At 42.6% G+C, this 18,890-nt stretch overlaps 3 protein-coding genes across 13 annotated transcripts in view; 1 reads left to right on the top strand and 2 right to left on the bottom strand.

The window, feature by feature from the left end:
• Window positions 1–499: 499 nt before the first annotated feature.
• OSGEPL1 (O-sialoglycoprotein endopeptidase like 1) lies at window positions 500–7,556 on the bottom strand. 7 transcript variants are annotated; one of them, XM_031045852.1, is made up of 8 exons: window positions 7,445–7,556; window positions 5,228–5,454; window positions 4,211–4,598; window positions 3,122–3,326; window positions 2,890–3,038; window positions 1,963–2,093; window positions 1,758–1,829; window positions 500–732 (listed from the first exon to the last, which is right to left on the bottom strand). In XM_031045852.1, the coding sequence occupies exons 2-8, from the start codon at window positions 5,437–5,439 to the stop codon at window positions 642–644; spliced, it is 1,248 nt and encodes a 415-aa protein (XP_030901712.1). In that variant the 5' UTR covers window positions 5,440–5,454; window positions 7,445–7,556; the 3' UTR covers window positions 500–641. The 7 variants fall into 7 exon arrangements, with proteins under 7 accessions (XP_030901712.1, XP_033921068.1, XP_005145644.1 ...); XM_034065177.1 differs by lacking the exon at window positions 7,445–7,556 and adding an exon at window positions 5,905–6,042; XM_005145587.3 differs by lacking the exon at window positions 7,445–7,556 and adding an exon at window positions 5,743–5,896.
• On the bottom strand, window positions 6,550–12,867 carry ORMDL1 (ORMDL sphingolipid biosynthesis regulator 1). 3 transcript variants are annotated; one of them, XM_034065181.1, is made up of 5 exons: window positions 12,735–12,867; window positions 12,316–12,384; window positions 11,103–11,296; window positions 9,164–9,315; window positions 6,550–7,822 (listed from the first exon to the last, which is right to left on the bottom strand). In XM_034065181.1, exons 3-5 carry the CDS (start codon window positions 11,274–11,276, stop codon window positions 7,687–7,689), a joined length of 462 nt encoding a protein of 153 aa, XP_033921072.1. In that variant the 5' UTR covers window positions 11,277–11,296; window positions 12,316–12,384; window positions 12,735–12,867; the 3' UTR covers window positions 6,550–7,686. The 3 variants fall into 3 exon arrangements, with proteins under 3 accessions (XP_033921072.1, XP_033921073.1, XP_005145643.1); XM_034065182.1 differs by having other exon boundaries at window positions 11,103–11,300; XM_005145586.4 differs by lacking the exon at window positions 12,735–12,867 and having other exon boundaries at window positions 11,103–11,283.
• PMS1 (PMS1 homolog 1, mismatch repair system component) overlaps window positions 12,794–18,890 on the top strand; it is a 48,287-nt gene continuing 42,190 nt past the window's right edge. The window contains exons 1-2 of one of the 3 annotated variants that reach the window (XM_031045868.2): window positions 12,794–12,890; window positions 15,841–15,994. In XM_031045868.2, the coding sequence (XP_030901728.2) occupies window positions 15,863–15,994 (132 nt within the window). In that variant the 5' untranslated portion in view covers window positions 12,794–12,890; window positions 15,841–15,862. Of the gene's footprint in view, window positions 12,891–12,932; window positions 13,006–13,027; window positions 13,275–15,840; window positions 15,995–18,890 lie in introns of those variants that run through there. The other 2 variants (XM_005145583.3, XM_031045867.2) reach the window with 2 other exon arrangements.

Consider the following 18,890-nt stretch of genomic DNA (forward strand, 5'->3'; position numbering starts at 1 on the left):
CTTTACTGAGCAATTTATTTATTAAAAAATGAAAAAATTAAAAGGCACAGATCCCATACCCCAAAGTGATTATTCTGTATAAACAAAAATAGGCTTCTGACATGACCAACAGAAAATGAGGTACTGTTGAAATTCAGCTGTACTGGCACAGCTAATACACACTGAGATCTTCAAAATCTGTGCTCTTTCATGTTGACTTTCTGTAACTTTTCAGTTGTAGAAGGTATGATTTTTTTAATATGTAGTGTAACTTACAAACCTTACATAAACTATGTGTTATATTGTTAAATTACAAGCCTCACATGAATTATATATTACATTGTTAAATTAGAATATAGTAGGTATTATAAATATATAAAGCTTATTAATAAGCTACAAAGTGTAAACAATGGAGATTTTTTCATTTGTGTAAGTTTATATTTATTAGAAAGTACACTTAATTTTTAGTTGTGTTAATCCCTAGAACTCTTAAACATCTATGGAGCAGTAACTGGAATCATTTCGGTGGTACCACATAGCATTTATTTCTCTGATAGGTGATTTTCAACACTTGTAAACCAAGGGCTGTCAGTAAACGTAACATCATTGAAAAACCTTTTAGTGAACAATTTATAGTTGCATTTACTTTACCAAGCTACTTTTTAAGATGCCAACTGTATTATCTTTTTTAGTCTTGGCACCTGGATGGAATCTTCTGCAACTCTTTTTGAAATATCAATTCCAAGGGGAGCTCTGGAAAACAACAGAATTACTTGCTAAAAACAAATAACATTATTGCTGCATCCCACAGATGTACACAGTTACAGACTTTTATACAATGAGCATGGGAATTACAGTATTTTTGCAGATTGCCTGCACTGTAAGACTGTGTGACCATTAACAAGGTCAATCTGAAGATGCACCTAGAAACATCTTTACATTGAGGACATGTTCACATCTGTAGTCATTCCAAACTCAGGAGAAGAGACAGTTGTGATTTCAAAGCTATTTTTGGGGATGACTTTTTAGATTCTGCTTTTAGTTGATAATTCAGTTTGTATCTCACTGATGAATGCAAGATACACTAGACATTCACAAGTATCTTCTGTTATAATCTTAAACAACGTATACAGCAAATAAAAGTATTTTATTCATTGAGGTAGATAAAGCAAGCTATTTTTCAGGAAGAGTATTTTATCTATTTTTCATCTGAAAATTATATAAAAAAAGAGATTAAAAAAAAAAACAGATCCAAGGCTGTTTTCCTGGAAATGAAAGGAAGGAAAAAAAATAGTCAAATTTAAGGCCAGACAGTACTCTGAAATACTAGTGTTTTGTTTGGCCTTAAGCCTAGGATCTACTTCAATCCATAGAAAAAGCCTTAACTAACAAGTTAACAAAATAATCAGTATTATCAGTAAAAAAAAAAGTATTATCAGATGCTATATGTTAATTTTTTTAATTGATTCCTCATTATAAATACAGTTTGACTTGGAGCACCTTGATTTATGTCTACAGCGACTGAAAAGCTTAACTTGCTCCAGTTTTCCCAGCCCACAATAATAATGGGATGATACATGGAACTGATACAATGGTCACTGACATTTCTGAGCCAAAACACACAAATGCCAGACACCATCATCTGCATTTCATACATTGAAAAGGGAGTGCTGGTAACTTTTAATGCTCTGCTACTCTTTACCAGTCTGCACCTCCTTCCACTTTCATTGGCCATAGTAAGTGAAGAAACAGAATGCTGAACAAATTGAGTCACTTACTTTGGTTCATAGCGGATGCCTTCAGTACTGTGTAAAACACCGAGTCCTGCACGTAACCTTTCAATGCCATTCCTAAGCAAGAAAACAATTATGTAAAAATGTTATGTCATAAATATGCATACACTGCTCAGTCACCATGAACAAAAGTTCTTGCCTCTGTCAGCTTTTACAGAGCATTAGAGAAATACATATAAACAACTCTTACCATGCAATCATAACACCATTATCAGTGCACAGCCTTGGAGGAGGACACAGAAAAGCAAAATCATTCACATCTGCCAAAGTCTGTAGACCTTTTCGGATATACTGGTTACTTGCAACTCCTCCTGATACAACCTGAGAGCAGTTGTAAAAAGAAAGAAGTCATTAACTCCAAAGTACTGATTGGTCACTCTCAATATTCTATTTAAAAGAAAGGTTATCAGATGAAGTTCTGAAGACAGCAATAAATAACACGTTTGAAGATTAAAACATATCTTTGGAGATGAAAACATGTCAGAAAAGGGTATGATAACTGAGCTTTACTATACTAAGATTAATAGAATCGTAGAATAGTCAGGATTGGAAAGGACCTTAAGATCATCTAGTTCCAACCCCCCTGCCATAGGCAGGGACACCTCACACTAGCCCACATTGCGCAAGGCTCTGTCCAACCTGGCCTTGAACACTGCCAGGGATGGAGCATTTATCACTTCTTTGGGCAACCTGTGCCAGTGCCTCACCCCCCTCACAGTAAAGAACTTCTTCCTTATATCTAACTTGAACTTCCCCTGTCTAAGTTTGAAACCATTACCTCTTGTCCTATAACTACAATAATATGAATAAAATGAATAAAAGAATAAAAACATACCTAGAACAGCTATCAAGTACTGGAGAGGACTAGGGCAAATTACATAGCCTAAATTATTATGAAAAGTCAAATTAGAGGGGTTTTTTTACCGTCTGTCTCAAAACCAAACCATGAAAGACCTTATTGTAAATATTTATATGACTATTACTTTAACACTGGTATTTTGTCAATACATACTGACACCTTCCTCACTTGTCAAGGGAGAAAGTACAGCAAGGCATCTCCATCTTCAAATGATGCTATAGAGCCAAATATAAAAAGGGGGAAAAAATGTATACCCACCAAAGTTGCATTTTTTGATGACAATATGCTATTTTTCATGCAGAACAGCATGGCTCGGTACGTCCGCTGCATAATATGCACAGCCACTGTGTGCTGCACAGCAGCAGCAATATCCTTAACACAGGAAAGGATCTCACCTTCTTGAATACCTATGGAAATGCATGATCAAATGGGGTTTCCTGAGTATGTATCACCAAAAACATGGTTTACATCTGACTTTGTTTAAAAATACCTTCTTCTTTTTCTTTTTGTGTAATAGTGTTATAGACAATGTTCTGAAGTCCAGAGAAGGAAAAGTCACAGTTACGATACTGTTGCATGGGAAATCTTAACATGATCTGCTGTCGGTTTCCAGTCTGAGCCAAGTGCTCTATTGCTTTCCCCCCAGCCATGCTGTGGCACTCAGGGTGCTTTCTTAAGGAGAGTCTTCTCGCTACCTAGGGAAATAGTAAACAACAGACTTGGAACAGAGCATTACATTAACTCCACCTGTAACCACATCACTGTATTGTAGTCCGTGGAGTAAAATTCGAAACCACAAAACCCAATCAACATGCAATTACAAACAGGGCATGATAATGATGAGGCATACACCAGCTGGATTGTAATTAGAAATGCAATTCTAGAACAATTTGGGCAGACATGAGGTCAACAAATTTTGCAGGAAACATTAATTACCTAATTTTTATGCTACAGGAAACACACATGGACTGTCACATTGTGTTACGAGATAAACAGGAACAAAGTTGGTTTCAACGTTCAACAACTCCCTCTCTGATCTACTCACTCCCCCACTTTTTCAATTAATACAGACAACTACTGTTTAACAACTCTGCTTCTGTTGGGTCACTTGCAGTTTTAGTCTCAATTTTACAGACTGTACCCAAGACCCTGAAACCTTTGATTCTGAAAGCCAAAACAGGCTTTTCAAACTGTACAAGAAACCCAGTAAGAATTGTTTAATATGTACTGTTCTCCACCTGACAGCATCCTTTAAAACACCTCTATCCATCTTCTCAAATTCATACTAATCCTTCGTATAATGGGTGTTCATGAAGCTTCCAACACCTGCTTTGGTGATGTTGTCTATTTGCTAAACGTCAATTTGCATATGTTACAACTGATGTTGTATGTAGATTTTTAAGAGCTTTGTTGTGTATTAAATTTATGGCATTTCAAAATAGGAATAAACCAAAAAGGGTTAAGTAAAGCTTATACTGCACTGCATTCCTGTGCATGCGCTGATGACAGTATTACTATATTCTAGTGCAAAAGCAATAAAAAAGAAAAAGCTAGATTTGCTTACGTAAAGAAGTACTACCTTATCCAGCATGTCTCCTGGTGCTATATCTATGGACTGTCCAAGCAGAAGGAAATCTGAAACTCCCTGTGCTACTGCCAAGAGACAGTGGCCTCCGGAGAGCAAAAGCACCAGGAAGGGAAACTCCAGGTGACAGGTCAGCCTGATGGTCAGGGCGTGAGCCTCCATGTGGTGGATGGGTATGAACGGCTTCTGGTACTTGTTCACTAAGCCCAGGCTGTAGTGCAGCCCCACACCAAGGCTCAGTGCAAGTCCTGGCTTGACTGTGGTGGCGACAGCGGTGAGGTCAGGTATGGAAACGCCACTGGTACCAAGTGCCTCTTTTACCACTCGCTCAATGTTTTCTCTGTGAAGCTGCTGTGCCACCACAGGAATTATTCCACCTGTTCTGGTAAAAACAAAGAACTACCATATATTTGTATTTCCTAACACACAAAATGGCACAAAACTAGATTTCAAACACCTCTAAACCTTGCCAAACCTTGCCTGTCTCCTCAGTACATTCTCAATTGCCTTGTTTAGTGTCAAGGGCATCTCTGCACTGAAGAGAGAGTAGTTATCTCTGGGAGATCAGAAAAGACTGTAACTTGCCCTTTTTGGGCACATATAGCTCTTAAGCAGATCTCAATACTGTTCCAAAACAATGTCTGCTCAATACTCACAACCCTTCACTTGTCAGTCCAAGTACTTAGTCACCAATGCCTACAATGGATTCATTTTCTCTTTAGAGAAGTGAGACATTTTGTAGTTTTACCAGTAATTATGATTTTGCCTTTAATTCAAGCTATATCAGTCTCTTTTTGAAAGAAAATACTGGAGCAAACTTGTAAATGCACTGCATTTCTTTCCTTACCCACAGTGGTATCTCTGGCAAGATGTGTTTTGGCCCAAGGTAGTCTTTACACCTACTCATTTACTGGGATTTCTGGAGAAGACTCTTATACGGAAGATACTACAAGTAAGAATGACAACAAAACCATTAACAAGGCGAAAGCCCCAAGATTAGTATGTTCTTACTGTAAATGGACTTCCTTCTGACAGTGCAGCGCCTCCCCCAGAATGCAGCCGGCATCGTCCACCACGGCAGCACCGGTGTCATCGCAGCTCGTCTCGATTCCCAGAACCAGCTGCCGAGGATGCCGTTTTCCAGAGGGATCAGATCTACTTCTCAACCACGCAGCTCGGCCGGGTTTAGCTGACTTCAGGAGGCTTTTGGCAATGTTGTTCATTGGTGGTGGTTATGTCTAAAAAAGAACGGAACAGGTTATCATCGCTGGAGGGCTTTCAGGCACCTGCTCCCATTTCCTGAAGAGGTGATACTGCTTTTCACGTTGTGAATGATTGCACACGATATTTAAGACCCCACAAAAAGTTATGCGCTACCGTCTTTGTTTTATCTCAACCATGCTTCAGGAGGACCTCTTCGCCCACATCTGCAGTGCACGGTGCTTCTGCAGCCGTGAGGCAGGGCACCAACCACAGCGCTAACCCCAGCCACGCGGTCCTCGATGCCCACCTCTCTGCACATTTACCTCCAAGGCCCCTCTTTCCTGCCCCACCTACAAGCGCTCATTTCCACCCGCAGCGGGCCGGGGGCACAGGTAGCGGGTACAGGCGGAAGGTGCGGCCTGGCTCGGCCCCCGTTCCGCCAGGGCAGCGCACACCTCCGACCCCACCGCGCACGCACGCAGTACCCTTGTGTCGCGATAGATCTCCACTTCGTGCCCTCCCCTCTTCCCGGCGGCACGTTTCCGGTGCACCGGCGGGTCACGGGGCGGTGCCGCTGGCCGCGGCGCTGCCGCCTCCCCGCGGGGCCGAGCGGCACGGCAGCCGGCTCGGCCGGGCGCGTCAGCTCCGCACGTCGAGAGCCTCCTTCCTCCAGCCGTCAAACGGCAGGGCCCTGCCACATAGCCGGGGCATCGGCGCCGCTCAACGCCCGTCACCGCCGCCCGGTGGCGGCAAACCTCCGTCAGTGCTTCAGAGCCCCGGCACTGCTACACGGAACAGTGGCAGTCAACGGGCTGGCAGTGCCTCGCCAGGGTCAGTGTGCAAGAATTAGACACGTATCACTGTACATACAAACACCACACAGAACTAATTACTTCCAACTCATCACCTTTTTTTTTAACAGAATCTTTATCAAGAAAGTAAATAGCCAGCGAATTACCCTTGCAAGAACAGAAGTACGCCACTGTGGGCTTTATTTTTATTTTAACTGTTTTCCAGCTCACTGGTTGTTACTGCAACTCAAATGCAAATGAAGTCCTAAATAGAGCCCTCTGTCAAACCTGAGCTGGTTTTGGTTGACAGATTTCAATGTTCATCCTTTTCCAAGACAGAGAAATTAAGTGCTCAGAGCTCTACACGTACCTCCTTTCACTCTAATTCCAGAGTTGATTAAACACGAGATTACTCCATACCCTAACACAGCATCCCCCACATTTTCAAGACATGCAAATCATCTATAGCTTTTTCTGCAAAATCATACAGTTAATCCATGTGATTTGCCTATTCAGCTACTTCTAGTTTGGCTTCTATTCTAACTCAGGACCTACAAAGAGCTTCTTTTCTGTGTTCCAACTTGGTTGCTTGATAATGAAACTGCTTCCCCTCCACCAGCAGCAGCAATCATTTCCCCCACCATCACACATCTCTCAGCTACTGAAACATAACTGATCAGTCAGAAAACAGTCAAAAATTCACACCATGAAAGAAATTTCAGAGTCTCAGGCTGTGCCACTTAAGTCAGTATCCTGGCAAGCAAGTGAGATCAACACAACAGTGGCAACTTCTGCAAGCATACATAAACTGAGCTATTGAGTTGATGTAGAAATCCCCTGAGGTGACAATTAAGGACTTTCTTCGGTCACTGTGACAAAAGAATAATCACAAGAACAGGTAATGCATGACTGATCCCATCAGCTTATGCTAGCTGTCACAGTACATACTGCAAGACAAACCTTTACAATGCAGGACCAAGTACAACCACCTACAATCCACACAGCAGAAACTAGGTACTCTCACTCAACCCAAGACTACAGCCTCACTGGTCCTTGTGTGGAGGATCCTGGATTTACATTTAAAGTTACCATCTGTATTATGGTTAACTGCGTGTTTGCAAAACACTGCTCTCTATTTCCAGCTGATACTCGCTGTTACTTCACTACAGGTCACTTGCATCATGCAGGCATACATACAGTCTCAGTGGGGATTTCACTTTAGAGCTGCACCTACCCAGCTCTTCATGGAAATCTGTATTCTAAACATTTCCGATTCATGTTTAGGTGTTTGAAGGCATCTTCTTACTAACTCAACTTTCATCCCAGACAATGCTGCAGGACGTAGGAACTGTATCTCGGCTGTAAAAGCATCTTTCATTGAACACAGTTAGACACTAGGCACAGCAGACTACTCGATTCCTTCCCCCAGGGAGCAGCAGCAGCCGTGTCAGGGGCAGTCAGTGTCAAAACTTCTGCTTAGTATTTATTGATGCCAAAGATTCGAACACCATGCAACTGTGGCAGCTTGGGGATGAGGACGGTCAGGAGGGAGGTCGTGTTGAGAATAAAGTGTGTTGAATCATACTTTGTGTAGAAACTCGCCAGGAAGTACCTGTGGTAGAAAAGAGAGAGAACTTAGCTGATGATACCCTTGTCTGAAAAACAAACAAAGCTAAGTAGAAGAGAGTGCTTCAGTAATCAGTACTAATTTACTGGTTAATCATATACTCAGTATCTCACCTGGGGCTCTAGAGTATCTACAGCACAATTATGGACAAAGTCTCTTCTTGCCACCCTTCTCACAGTGGTGAAAAGCAACTCCCAGGTAGTGTCTTACTCCAGCACTTCTTCCTGCCCTTCAAGCTGGAGTCTGACTTCTGCAGCTACAAGCCTCATTTATGATAGGGGTTTTAAGCACTTACACCAAAAGCATTGCAGTTCTGTTACACCAGCAAGCTGAATGAGGAAATATTTGACATTTTTCAGTGCAAAAATCTATTATGCTGAGCACATCTGTGATAGGTACAACTTTAAAATGCTTCTGATCTGGCGGATGTTTCCAGAACTATTTTTAAGCTAGTCCACAACCTGTTCAACTGCAGGAATAAAAAAATGTGCCTCAGAAAATCAAACTCACTACCAACTTCTTTACACTTTGAGCTAATAATTCTATCTCACTCTTTACAAAAACTAGTCGCATAAATGAGGCTGTCACATTGTTGGGGTTTTGGTTTTTCCCCAGCAAAATGGAGATGTTGATTCAGCTACTTATGCATTATTACTGCGCGAAGAGAACCATACACAAGTGTTACGAATACAAAACCAACTTCCTAAACACGATGCAGGATCTTCCCCCCTGCCTCCCTGCTATGCAAGTGGACAACTTCCTTCAAAACAGAAAGACTTTTTAAAGTTGGATATTAAATAAGTGGTGTTACACACCATGCCTTTGTCAACAGAGATAGGCAGGGTAGGATTTCTCATCTATTTACACAACTAGTTTAAACACAAGACAATCTGTACAAAGCAGAACTGACATGCAAAATCCTGGACCCCATTCAGTGAAGGCTGCCACACTCCTTAGAACTCACAAGTCACTAAAGTGTTAATAAATGCTGCCATGTGCCAAAGACAGTTTGGATTTTCAATATTTATGACTTCATGATCTCTTAACTTCAAGAGTTAACAGTAAGCTTTCTCCATTCCTTATTTTTAAAACCTGCCCCATTAATGACTGTACAAACTCTGACGTATGTGAACTGGAGTGTCGAAAGCTGCAGGAAGAAAGATTGTTGATAACCTCTAAACATGAGCTCCCTACCCTTGTAATGTAGAAACACACAAACAAGTAAAAAAACCCCAAAAATAAAATGCTTTTACAATGTAAATTGCAGCCTATTTGCAGCTTCTGAAATCATGATTCAGTTAATCCAGAATACAGTTTTGAACTCACAGAATTATAGGAGAGATTGTGAAGAATTTTCTTGAAGATGTAAACTGTACTCCATAATCCAGTTGTTCCCAGTGTGTTAGTAGCCTAGCTTTCCCCTGATCCGGTGTTTCAAAAGGAGTTCCCTTTACTGCATGCAAAAATACATACATTCCCTGGGGAAAATGAAAAGGGAACACAGTGGCACATTTAGCTATGTTTGTTTTGTTTTGTTTTTTTTTAGTAATTTCTACATTGTTCAATGCATTGTAAAAACAGAGAGTAAAAGAATTCTCAGGCTGGTGTCAGCATTCTCAAAGCTGCTGGTCTGTAATGACAAATTATCACAGAGGAGGGAAGAGAGAAGATGTGATTTGCCCCAGATTGTGCAGTCAGTGGCACTGTCAGAATTAAAGCCAAAGTCTGTGTGACATCCAATCCAGTGCCTTGTCTTCAACATCAGATGACAAAAAAAATTGCATGAAATGAAGACAATTTTAACCAGTACTGCCACAAGCTCAGGGCTGCTGCTGCTATTACCACTTACCTAACACCTAACCGGTGTTAATCAAGTTAGGAGGTAGAATCTGCACAAAGCAAAATCTAGCTACGAATAATGCCAACATTACAAGAACTTTAAAGCTTTCTTAGCCCCAAACCAGCTACATACACTTGTAAGCTAACTACCAGCAAGCTGTTGAGTATCATCTGTCCATCTCTTTGCTGTTTCTTCTTTATCACATTGGACTTCACTTGTGATTGTTTCTATCTGATGTGAACATGCCATGTGTGCCCTGTTCCAAGAGATCAGTGTGGGCCTATTGATTTCAGACAGGGGAGTCTGTCCTCTTACAGATTTAACAAACATTTGTTTTCTATCAAAGGGAGCACACCAACTCCAAGCAAGAGTCTCTATCAGAAAATATCAAAGACTTCCTTTTCTTTCTTTCATGTCCTTTCTTACACACATACAGAAATTTTTACAGAAAGCTTTATATAGAAAAAATATGTTTCTTTTGAATTCTTATAAATGGAATGAAATCTGAACAAGTCACTTCAAATCATTTTCCCTTTTTCTTTTTTGGAACCCTGCCTGTTAACCTAAGAAAATTCATTAATTTGCTTAATGATGTTTGCAGTGTCTCATTTTTAATACCTAAACCAAGAAGGCACTTTTAGAACAGATCCATGTACTTACTTCTTATTTTATTTTTCACTGGTAGTTGCAGAAAGGAGCACCAGAAATGCTTTCAACATCAGCTAAGAGTTTTCCACTAGTGGAAATCCAAGATTTTGTTGTCAAACCAGTCAAAGATTTGTTTCCCAAAAAGTACCATTTAAATGCTGAAATATGCAAAAGTGCAGTTTATATTTATCTTCTAGGATTCCACTAGTACTTGCCAGTGCATGCTCTCATCCCTGTAGTCATTATAGCTACTTGCTATAATGAATTCAGTAAGGCATTTAGGAAATATTTAGTAATATTCACCTCTGCCAAGCATCAACTTCCCAAGACAGGCATGTCTGATGCTGACAACGATACCATACACAATGCTCTACTGATGCTTACAATTAGTTTTAAACCTATCTACAAAAACCTTGAATAAAAATCACTTTACTTTTTCACAGGATTCAAGAGGATATTATTCCACCTCAGCATTTAAAATGAATGATCATCTTCCTAAATATGGAAGAAACTATCATTTTGTTAAGGCTTCTTTGCTGTTAATCTTAGAAAGCTGCATTAACAAACCTCAAGTACGACATAAAATGCTGGTTTATGGCCCTCTTTTCATACATCACTCATCCTCCCCAGACCAGCCAGCTCATCTGTGGATAAGCCAAGCAGAGATTGGATTTCATCATCCCATCCCACAACTTGGCTATTTTTCTCTTCTCCTGCCACTAAAAATAAGTATGCATGAACAACTTCTCAAACTCTGTTACAAGAGAGGGTACTTACCAGGTTGTGAATCACATTTGTTAAAGTCCAGGCGACAGGCACACTAAAGAAAGGAATGCTGAGCAAGACAATGTGCAGCATGCCAACTCCGAGCGCATACGTCAGCCACATTCCACGACTGTTCATCACCCGTGTGTTTGGATTTACCTCGCTGTGGGCAACGCCTACGTTCATTTTTACCCTATAGAACAAATCTGTCTGAAGATTGAGACTACTGTTATAAACAGTACTTAACAGGTACAGGTTTCAAATTGGATAATGGCTGTTTTAAATCAGCAGGTCCGGCAGCAAAGCAGTGATAAGTCAAAATGTTCCTCAAAAAAACTTCAAAGTATGATTTATAGAGAAGTCATAATAAAAAGGGCTGTTAGGAGCCATTTGTTTAAAAAAAGCCCAAACAAATAAACCCCACAATGTTGCTACAGAAGAGACATTTCAAAAAGAATAGCAAGCTGTGCTCTTGTTAGCTAAAGTTGCAAACCTGTAAGAAATCCAGCTTTGTAACTCTTGCCATCTAAATTCTTTTCTCCATCCACAATGGTATCTGCAGCTCTTACCTGCCTCCCACATAAATTTTCCTCCTGTTTCTTGCTCATGTAATGGCTAGTGAAGGATTCTGCGTATACCAATTGCCCTGCTACGTACTGCTATAAAGAACAAGGACTGATTGATGCTTTTCTTGCAGCAGAGTGCAGATTTCAGATTTCCTCCTCTCCCCACCTGTTAGTTTTTAGACAGACATTTCCGTCTTTCAAATCTGGATGAAATCAGCCAATGGGTTTTCTAAGTGACAGCCATACACAGAGATATAGAGAACAATTTCATAACACTGATTTCACCAGGCAATTGACAACTTATGGCAAATAACATTGTATTGAAATCTGTACTGATAATTATAAAAAACTCATTGCGTATTTCATACTCATGTGATCTGTGAGATTATTTATATTGGCCTGGGATGGAGACTTTTTAACTTCCTTCTAAATCAGTCTACAAAGCACTGTTTAACCAACAAAAATAGCTTGCTTTCGGTAGGAAGCTTGTTTTTTACACTGGCTCAGTACCACAAGGTATTACAGCAATATTTTGCAATGTTAACAGTGGACTGTAAAAATAGATGCGATGAACTTGAAACTGAACCGTGACAGTGCTGACTGTAATCAATACTTATCGCAAAGCATTTCAAGCCCTGCACTCGCAGGGAACACATTACCTGAGATGGATGAAGTGAGGTTGTTCCTCCCTCCGTCCCTAGGATACAGCACCGCGGCTGAGCGAGTACCTGCACACACACACACTTCCACGTTACCTTCCACCTTGCCCTGTCTTGCCTCTTATTTAACCGGACGGAACCCCGCCTCACCCAGCCCACCAGACCTCTGTTTTCCCTCACAGCGCCACGGAAGAAGCAGCACCCCGGCCTCCCCGCACAGATGCCTCCCTTCCGGCCACGCACCATGCGGACTCCCCGCAACCCGTCCTCCCGCCGCCCCAGCCCACCGGGCCCCGACGCACGCCTCAGGGCCAGGGCCGGGCCCGGCTGCAGCCGCCGAGCGCCCCGGGGCCTGCCCGTAAGCACAAGCAGCGACCCAGCCCATCCTCCCGCCCTCCACCTCCCGAGCGCAGCCCCACCTTTCCAGACACCCGCGGGCCGCGCCGTGACCGCAACCGCCGAGCAGCAGGAGCACAATGGTAGCCGCTGCCCGCAGGTAGAACCCGCCGGCAGCCCCGTGGGCAGGGCTGCCGCGGAGGGGAGGGGCCCGACCGCCGGCGTCGGCAGCCGCAGCGGTGAGTGGGGCGGCGCGGATGCGGAGGTAGCGCAGCCGCGGAGCCTGCAGGGGGGCGGGCGTCTGGGAAAGGCCCAAGGGCGCGGGGTTGCTGCTTTCCCTTGGGTCCTGGCCGGGTGAGGACGCTTTTTGTCTCTGGCCGCTGACTTCACCTCAGCGGGAACCGCTGCCGCTCCAGGGACGGGCTAGGGCCTAGGGTTAGGCCTGGGAGCGGCTGGATGCGGCGTCCCGCTCCCTTCTCCGTGAGGGACCAGGCCCTGTGAGGACCGAAGCCCGCACGCCGGGCCCTCCCTTCGGCTCCCGGCGGCGTCGCGAGCTTAGCCCCCCGTGCATTTTCGTAATGAAAAGCGGAACCGGGAGCTGGGGACTGTTGGTGTGGTTTTAGGTAAACTCAGGGGAGACCGCCGCGGAGTTTATCTGCAGCTTTTGTCCCTTTCCACCGAGCCGGTGGACTCCCAAGGGAGGTGGCTGTGGGAGCGGGGTTGGGGTGCTACCCTACAGATCTGTGAGGCTGCGGCTGTGAAGTTTAAGGAGGTTTTGTCTGCAGTTTGTCTGCTGTTGTGTAGTATTACAGCTGTCTAAACCCGTGTTGCAGGGATGGCTGACTTTGCTTAGATGGGTAAACGGATTGCATTCAGTGATGATGCTCAAGGGCAGAAACCACTGCCTTCCCACCGAGCACAAATTATAGTATGCCTGCCTAGTGAAGAGCTGTAATTGTAACATGGCTTGAGCTGAAATATGTATCTTTTAGATTAGATATAAGGCAGAAGTTCTTCCCTGTGAGGGTGCTGAGGCACTGGCACAGGGTGCTCAGAGAAGCTGTGGCTGCCCCATCCCTATCAGTTTTCAAGGCCAGGCTGGACAGGGCTTGGAGCAACCTGCTCTAGTGAAAGGTGTCCCTTTGGAACTGGATGAGCTTTAAGGCCCTTTCTAACTCGAACCATTCTATTTTCTTTTAGCTGAAAGTAATCAAAGGTTGGATGTATTTGCATAGGTAGCAAGTACCAGCAGGTGTCCCCGAGATGTGGCCAGCATAGCTTTACGTCCTCCCTTTGCCATCCAGTGAGCAGTCAGCGCAGAGCCCCACACGGGGTGGTGTGGGTCCAGGGGAGGGAAGGGCAGTCCAAGAGCTGGTTTCTTTCCCAAAGCATCTGCATCAGTAACACCTCATAGACAGTTTGTCTTTGGGATCTGTAATATTTTTCTTTTAAGACCCTCCCTTGTCTTAGTGTCTTTTGGTAAAGATATCCAGCTCTGATCTGGTACTTGTCGTTCCTAAATCATAAAGCATTTTACATGGGAGCCCTGTATAATGCGTGGTTGTGTGGGGAAACCTGCCTCACTGAATGTGTGTACGTGATTAATATTGGTCTGTCTTCAATAGCCCTATTCTGTGCTCGTTTGCAGTTTGTTTGCTGGAGCACATGATTTGTCAGACGTTTTTACCACATCTGAAAGGCAATCTCCCTTTGGTATATAAATAACAAGTATAAAGAGAAAATATCTTTGTAGCAGTTCTTAAAAAACTTTAATGCTGCTTCCTCTTCAAAGCACTGTACCATTTTTTTCCCAAGTAACTTATGCTTTTGCGTTTGTCTTTTATGTTTAACGAGTGGCAGCCTTTAGAAGAACATCAAGGCAGAGAGAAGTGTCCTGTAATTGTTGTATCAGCTGCATACACGCTGCAGGATAGTGGTGCTCTGGGGTGTTGGTTGCAGTCCCCCACTGTGACCTGAGTGTGTTGGAAGGAAATCTGGGTTTGTTCCATTCCTCCACACATATTTATATCCTTGGGTTGGGTGCTGAGTGTGCTATTTTGTCCAGCAGATAGCTTGGACTGAATCAATGGGAAAGCCAGGACTGCTGGAATTGTTTCCCTCTCAATGTAAATAACACAACCTAGTAAAGAGGGCTGCTGTGGAGAGAAGAAACCCAGGTCTGAACTGTTCTTGGGGTGCAAAGAGCTGTCTAGCAATGCTCTTTGTCCCCCCTTCCTCACACATGTGAAAAACTGTGGTTGAGTTCTTTGTGCCAGTGTAGAAAGGGTACCAGAGATTTTTTCTGTGTCTACTTGGGTACTTAAACAGAAATGCATGCAAAAATTTGCAGATCTCTTTACAATCTTTTCATAGTAGAGTATCTGTGTAACGATGCAGGAATTTTACAAACCTTTGTAAGTGTTTTCAATGGTAAAAACCAGGTGTCTCCTGTGGCTTTTGATACAAGGCATCTTCAAGTAAAAGATACAGAGGCAGAGAAATACACTGACCTGTCTTGGGACTCAGAGTAAGTCAGATCAGAAAGGCAAGGTTATAATATTATAAGGTTATAATTATAATAACCTTCTGGTTTTTTTATTCCTTTCTTCATTTTTACTGGTAGATCTCATTGCCACTGAATATGACTTCTGCATCAGTACCACTGTGCTTCCTCCCTGCTTCTTTCCCATCTCTAAAACAGTTTCCTTCTGGTCATATTTCTTCCATGATTTTTTATATACTGGGAATTTTATTTATCAGTGCTGTAATCAGACCTGGTGCTGGGTAAATATCGTAGCTGAAGATATTTCTGACTAGCACTCTGCATTACCATCTGGTCTGTCTGCTTTTGGAATTGCAGGATCTCAGCCACATTACAGTAGGTTAGTGGAGATGAGTACATAAGTGAGAGATAATACACCATTTTGCTCAGTATTTATCTGAATTCTTAGAATTTTTTCATTAGAAGTTTAATCTACTTAAAGCAGTGGTTTTTAGGCTAGACCTGTGTTCTGTTTCTTCTACAAGTCAAACTTCTATTGACTGCTCCTACTAACTGCTTCTACTATATATTGAAATTTGTACTCTTCAGCTGTTTATGCTTCACCCACATTTAAAAGATGCTGTGAAACAATTAATTAGAAGTGTGTATTTGTAAGGTGGCTCATATTCTCTTACCTTTCTACACAGTGTCGCTTAATCTTATTCCACCATGAAGCAGCTTTCAGCAGAGACTGTTCGTCTCCTCTCAAGTTCCCAGGTGATTACATCAGTTGTTAGCGTGGTGAAGGAGCTGATAGAAAATTCCTTGGATGCCGGTGCCACAAATATTGATATTAAACTGGTAAGACCCCTTTATTTCTTTAACAAAGAATTGAATGTAAAATAAGAGGCAATGGAAGTTGTTCCATTGCAAATGTATTTTTTAGGCTATGAAGGTTTGGGGAATAGAAGGGTATTAATAGTATTTATACATATATATTTTAACATCAACTACAAATGGTCCAAACCGTTTCCATTAATGTTTTTGAGGCCCCACTGAAACAGTAAGGCATATTTGTGCTCCTGAGTGTATTTTTGGGTAAACCCAGAAACTTCTTTAGAACTTCTTTTTCTACTTGCAAATTACCTTTCTGACTAATAGCTTGTTCTAAAAGGTTTTGGGCTTAAGTTTCCCTGCTGGATTGACATGTTCAATGCTCACTACAAAATATTGTCAGGAAGATGAAAATGGAAACAATAGAAAATGTTGATGGCCATGTTAGGTATTTTTATAATATAAATTACCACATGGTGAACTCTGGCTACTGCTAACATCTTATTTTTACAAGATGTTAACAAAAAAGTTGGCATATTACTCAAGGATAGTTTCAGGGGTGGAGGGGGAGTATTGCTTGTAATAAAGAAATTGTGCTTTTTTCCCCAGATTGAATTAAATTACAAACTGATTAGTTTCTCTTGCTGCCATGTATATTTCTGGTTTTGCAGTGTTTTGTCAACAGCTGCCTAGTATCAGCATCTCCTAGTTTGTAAGAAAGTGTGTTGTTACAATCTGCATAAATGGATATATCCAGAATTGCATCCATTTTCCTTTCCTGCAAATAACAGTGAATGTATAAGCTATTCTTGAATTAAGTGTTAGACAAATGCTCTTAATTAGGAGGGAAATGAATTTTCTACTAGTTTCTCTGTCCATGTCACTGCTTTCTTTTCTGAATGAGTCTCAAGTGCTCTCCATTTGAGTCTCCTGCAGATGTTAAAGAACTTGCTTATTTGCTGTTTGCCTTAAGTGAATTGAAGGTACATCTGTGATGACCTCTATCATCTCAATATGTAGGCTAAATAGTGTCTTGTTTCATGAGTAACTCCAGTTCGAGGGATATTAGACTCAGGTCCTATGACCTGATCAGTAACTGCAGAAAGTCAACAGAAGGTTTTAGAGCCTTCAAAAATTGTTAGAACAAACCTTGTTTCTTTTACTGGAGTGCCAATATAGAGCCATGCAGATAGTGGGGGGAAAGCCCTCTAATTGCTGTGGGTTTCATGCTACAATAACCAGCTGTTTCCATCGTTGAGAAGTCCCAAACCAATTAAAAAGAGTATTTTCAAACATTTCTAGTGCATAAGTCATCTCCACTACTCTTAGATTCTTTGTCAGTCCAGGCTAATCCAAATCACTGTATTTCTAGACCAAACAAACCTGACTTTACAGAGGTTGTCAGTTTTCAGTGAGTTAACAAGATTTGCTGATTGTTCTGTGGGTTGTAGGGGAGAAGAAACCTGTGCTTTTGCACAACTATAGAACGGTACTACTGAAAATTAGTGGATTTTTTTTTCTGGGATTTTTGTAATATTTTTATATAGAATCATAGAATAGTTAGGGTTGGAAAGGACCTTAAGATCATCTAGTTCCAACCCCTCACCCAAGGCTTCGTCTAACCTGGCCTTGAACACTGCCAGGGATGGAGCATTCACAACCTCCCTGGGCAACCTGTTTCATTGCTTCACCACCCTAATAGTAAAGAATTTCTTCCTTATATCCAATCTAAACCTCCCCAGTTTAAGTTTTAACCCATTACCCCTTGTGCTATCACTACAGTCCCTAATGAATAGTCCCTCACCAGCACCCCTATAGACACCCTTCAGATACTGGAAGGCTGCTATGAGGTCTCCATGCAGCCTTCTCCAGGCTGAACAACCCCAACTTTCCCAGCCTGTCTTCATATGGGAGGTGCTCCAGCCCCCTGCTCATCCTCATGGCCCTCCTCTGGACTTGTTCCAACAGTTCCATGTCCTTCTTATGTTGAGGGCACCAGAACTGCACACAATACTTCAGGTGAGGTCTCACGAGAGCAGAGTAGAGGGGCAGGATCACCTCCTTTGACCTGCTGGTCACACTCCTTTTGATGCAGCCCAGGATAATGTTTGGCTTTCTGGGCTATAAGCGCACACTGCCGGCTCATGTTCATTTTCTCATTGACCAACACCCCCATGTCCTTCTCCACAGGGCTCCTCTGAATCTCTTCTCTGCCCAACCTGTAGCTGTGCCTAGGATTGCTCTGACCCAGGTGTAGGACCTTGCACTTGGCATGGTTAAACTTCGTGAGGTTGGCATCAGCCCACCTCACAAGCATGTCGAGATCCCTCTGGATGGCATTCCTTCCCTCCAGCGTATCAACTGAACCACACAGCTTGGTGTCATTGGCAAACTTGCTGAGGGCACACTCAATCCCACTGTCCATGTCACCGACAAAAATGTTGAACAAGACCGGTCCCAACACCAATCCCTGAGGGACACCGCTCGTTACTGGTCTCCAACTGGACATTGAGCCATTGACCACAACTCTTTGCGTGCAGCCATCCATCCAGTTTTTATCCACTGAGTGGTCCACCTATCAAACTGATGTCTCTCCAATTTAGAGACAAGGATGTTGTGTGGGACAGTGTCGAACGTTTTGCACAAGTCCAGGTAGATGATATCAACTGCTCTACCCCTGTCCATTGGTTTCATACGTTCATCATAGAAGGCCACCAAATTGGTCAGTCAGGTTTTCCCCTTAGTGAAGCTGTGCTGGCTGTCACCAACCACCTTGTTGTTTTTTGTGTGCCTTAGCATGTCTTCCAGGAGCATCTGCTCCAAGATTTTGCCAGGCACAGAGGTGAGACTGACTGGTCTGTAATTCCCTGGGTCATCCATTTTCCCCTTCTTGAAAATGGGGGTTATATTTCCCTTTTTCCAG

The sequence above is a fragment of the Melopsittacus undulatus genome, chromosome 8 (genome assembly GCF_012275295.1).
Source record: "Melopsittacus undulatus isolate bMelUnd1 chromosome 8, bMelUnd1.mat.Z, whole genome shotgun sequence".
Lineage (NCBI taxonomy): Eukaryota > Metazoa > Chordata > Aves > Psittaciformes > Psittaculidae > Melopsittacus > Melopsittacus undulatus.

What these genes read in the sequence shown, in the direction of transcription:
- OSGEPL1 (XM_031045852.1), bottom strand. Translation starts at nt 5,439, where the DNA reads ATGAACAACATTGCCAAAAGCCTCCTGAAGTCAGCTAAACCCGGCCGA. An exon ending in ACAAAAAGAAAAAGAAGAAG is followed by an intron (nt 3,039 to 3,121) that starts GTATTTTTAAAC and finishes GCATTTCCATAG; the next exon opens with GTATTCAAGAAGGTGAGATC. An exon ending in CATCAAAAAATGCAACTTTG is followed by an intron (nt 2,094 to 2,889) that starts GTGGGTATACAT and finishes AACTGCTCTCAG; the next exon opens with GTTGTATCAGGAGGAGTTGC.
- ORMDL1 (XM_034065181.1), bottom strand. Translation starts at nt 11,276, where the DNA reads ATGAACGTAGGCGTTGCCCACAGCGAGGTAAATCCAAACACACGGGTG. An exon ending in CAAATGTGATTCACAACCTG is followed by an intron (nt 9,316 to 11,102) that starts GTAAGTACCCTC and finishes CATTTTCCCCAG; the next exon opens with GGAATGTATGTATTTTTGCA. An exon ending in ACAATCTCTCCTATAATTCT is followed by an intron (nt 7,823 to 9,163) that starts GTGAGTTCAAAA and finishes TTTCTACCACAG; the next exon opens with GTACTTCCTGGCGAGTTTCT.